The sequence below is a fragment of the Myotis davidii genome, unplaced genomic scaffold, assembly GCF_000327345.1.
Source record: "Myotis davidii unplaced genomic scaffold, ASM32734v1 scaffold444, whole genome shotgun sequence".
Taxonomy (NCBI): domain Eukaryota; kingdom Metazoa; phylum Chordata; class Mammalia; order Chiroptera; family Vespertilionidae; genus Myotis; species Myotis davidii.
In genome coordinates this window covers 963,219-966,475 of record NW_006294767.1, presented here as the reverse complement: position 1 = coordinate 966,475, position 3,257 = coordinate 963,219, and the positions used below count along the sequence as shown (strand labels likewise).

The window sequence follows — 3,257 nt, the reverse complement described above, 5'->3', positions numbered from 1 at the left end:
CCGGCCCCCTACAGTGGAAGGGAAGAAAACTCTTGTCAGTAGTTGGGGGTGGGGTGAAATGGAAAGAGGTTGGTTGGTGATGGGTGTATAGAAAACAACATGCTCTTAAAAGTGTACACACATGATAGCAGTGAACACAATGGCTGACAGTCTGACAGGAAAGGAGGAAATAGAAAAAAATGTCATAAGTAGAATCTAAAAAGTACAGAGAATTGGAACCATTTAACGTAGAGGTCAATTACATTGTCTCAGCACATAACCCTGTTAAACAGGGTCAAAAACTGATGCTATTACAATCCCTTCCCTCATGGCTTCATCCGGAAATGGCATAACTATGAAGAATATTCTGTTTAGGAAGATGCTGATATAAATATATAATATAGTTTAGAAAATTTTATCAAACACGGGTAAAATAATTTAGTTTGGAGACATAAAAAGCAAAGTTCACTTATCCAGAAAGCGCATTTATATGGAAAAACTTCAATCTCCAATGATAATACATAAATAGGTTATCACTATTACACAACTGTTAGAATCCTTTCCATTTATATATCATTTTAATTTTTAACAAGCATACAATCACAATAATGATGTATATTTCTGTTTTACTTAGATTAGTATCTGGTAGCTTTTTTATTAACACTCACAAATATTCCAGCATAATGTAATTAATGTACTTAAAGATTGTAACAAAGGGTTTAAAAAGCCAATGACCCAACCTTTGTTGTCAATGAAGATATAGCCATCAAACCGATCTCTGAAAAGAAGAATGTCGTCAGGATTTCTAAAATTAATGTATGCTCTGGAGTAGAGATGAGGATAAAGACTGAAATGAGAAATAACAGTGAAAATGGTTAGTAAAAAACAGGACTTCTTTAATTTTGCCTTTGTTTCCCTTGTCTGAATACAACAAAACTACTTCAGATAAAACTTCTTTGTCAAAAGAACAACAATCTGGATATTCTTTAGCAAAAACAACAACACACAAACAAACAAAACATTAACTGATATCTTTTTAATGACTTGGGAAAGACTCTAGGTTAGTTTCTCTACTGCATGGAGCCAGGGCTAAAATATTGGTCCTCAGGGGTTGAAAAGCAAAGTCACGCCTCATCTTGCATCGTGGCTGCAATACAATCTAGTTATAATTCCTTCACAGAATAAAATGTTATATTGTGAAAAAGATGGTTTACTGATCTAGAGATCATTTTTAGGTGTTAGAGTATTTACTGTAGCACAGTGAACAGGATCTACAGAACTAAGCCTTTCTCTGCTATCTCACAACCACCAATTTCCTTCAGGGCAGATACTCTAACCCAGCTGTGGGCAAACTACGGCCCGCAGGCCGGATCCGGCCCGTTTGAAATGAATAAAACTAAAAAAAAAAGACCGTACCCTTTTATGTAATGATGTTTACTTTGAATTTATATTAGTTCACACAAACACTCCACCCATGCTTTTGTTCCGGCCCTCAGGTCCAGTTTAAGAACCCATTGTGGCCCTCGAGTCAAAAAGTTTGCCCACCCCTGCTAACCTGATGTCACAGATGAGTACCCTGAGGCCCAGAGAAACGGGGTCCAGTGTCAGCCCTCCTTTAACTGTATGTTTAGGAAAACTCCTAAATTTTAGTCATTTGAATATCATCTTTATGTTTTTTTAAACCATATTTATATTTATCTATTAGAGGTACTTTTTGTTGAATAGACATTATTTTTTTAAAAAAATATATTTTATTGATTTTTTACAGAGAGAAAGGGAGAGAGAGAGAAAGAGTCAGAAACATCGATGAGAGACATCGATCAGCCGCCTCCTGCACATCCCCCACTGGGGATGTGCCCGCAACCCAGGTACATGTCCTTGACCGGAATCGAACCTGGGACCTCTCAGGCCGCAGGCCGATGCTCTATCCACTGAGCCAAACCGGTTTCGGCTGACATTATTTATTTTAATGTATTTATTCAAAAGGAAAGTTTTATGGCTACCATAAATAAGAATTCATGATACTGAAGATAAAAAGAATAACAAAGATCATAATAAAAACATAGTGAAAATCACTAAATCATGGCCAAACTGTCACCTGTTGAAGGTCTAACCTGAGCTCAGCACTCTTTGTTAACAAAAGCGAGATTTGAAAATAAAAAGTGTTGTCAGAGTCATCCCTCTCCCAAGTTGTAAAAGGGAATTGAAAAAGATATAAATTGAGAGGAGTGGAGTGGAGTGTGGGTGCTAGTTATAAAAGGGAGCAGAGTGGAACTTCTGGGGTCTGGGATTTCTGTTTCTTTATCTGGTGTTAGTTACATGGGCATGTTCTCTTGTAAAAATTCATCAGGTTATACATCTGTATATTCAATTTACTTTGTTATATCTTATTACATTTTACTTTAAAAAGCTACATGAAATATTGTTTCTTGATATTCAAAAACAAAAATTAAGTAATATGTTGTTACTTGGTCTGGTTTTGTTTGTTTTTTTAGACTGGTGGTTCCAATAGAGGCATATTTCAAATCTATTTTAGAGGCTTTTAATGATCTGCCTACTTAAAATAACTTGCAGAAATAAAGGACTGTACTGATTTCTGGGAACATGTGGGAAATGGAGATGTCTTCTATTATCTACAACTAGAGGCCCAGTGAATGAATTCGTGCACGAAAGGTGGGGGTTTGGGGGAAAAGGAGTGTCCCTCAGCCTGGCCTGCGCCCTCTTGCAATCCAGGACCCTCAGCCTGGCCTGCGGGATTGGCCTAAACCGGAAGTTGGACATCCCCCGAGGGATGTAGCAGTGTGCCAAGTGGCAGGTAGCCAGGGAGGAGTCCAAGCCGGGGCTGGGCACTGGGCCACTCACGCTCATCCCAGCTCATTGCACACACCTGCCACCACTGCTCGGTAGCACTGGTGGAGTCAGGAGAGGCTCCTGCCACTGCAGCAGCTGCGCTGGCCAGCCATGAGGCCTGCTTCTGGCTGAGTGGCACTCCCCGTGTGGGAGTGCACTGACCACCAGAAAGCAGCTCCTGCATTGAGTATCTGCCCCTGGTGGTCAGTGTGCATCATAGCAGCTGGTCAACTAGTTGTTCAGTCATTAGACTTTTATATCTACCGTATTTGCCGGCGTATAAGACGACTGGGCGTATAAGACAACCCCCTAACATTTCCACTCAAAATACAGAGTTTGTTATATACTCGCCGTATAAGACTCCCCCCTCTTCCGCACACCTTCCACACACCAAATAAAAGGTAAAACAATATCAGATTTGATTTTAA

At 39.6% G+C, this 3,257-nt stretch overlaps 1 protein-coding gene across 1 annotated transcript in view; it reads right to left on the bottom strand.

Annotated features, from left to right (window-relative positions):
- The window catches only part of UPF3A (UPF3 regulator of nonsense transcripts homolog A (yeast)), a gene marked incomplete at its 5' end in the record, with an annotated part of 19,082 nt that overhangs the window by 11,822 nt on the left and 4,003 nt on the right, over positions 1 to 3,257 (bottom strand). The window contains one exon of the mRNA XM_006769315.2: positions 720 to 826. Coding sequence (XP_006769378.1) covers positions 720 to 826 — 107 coding nt within the window. The remainder of the gene's footprint in view (positions 1 to 719; positions 827 to 3,257) is intronic.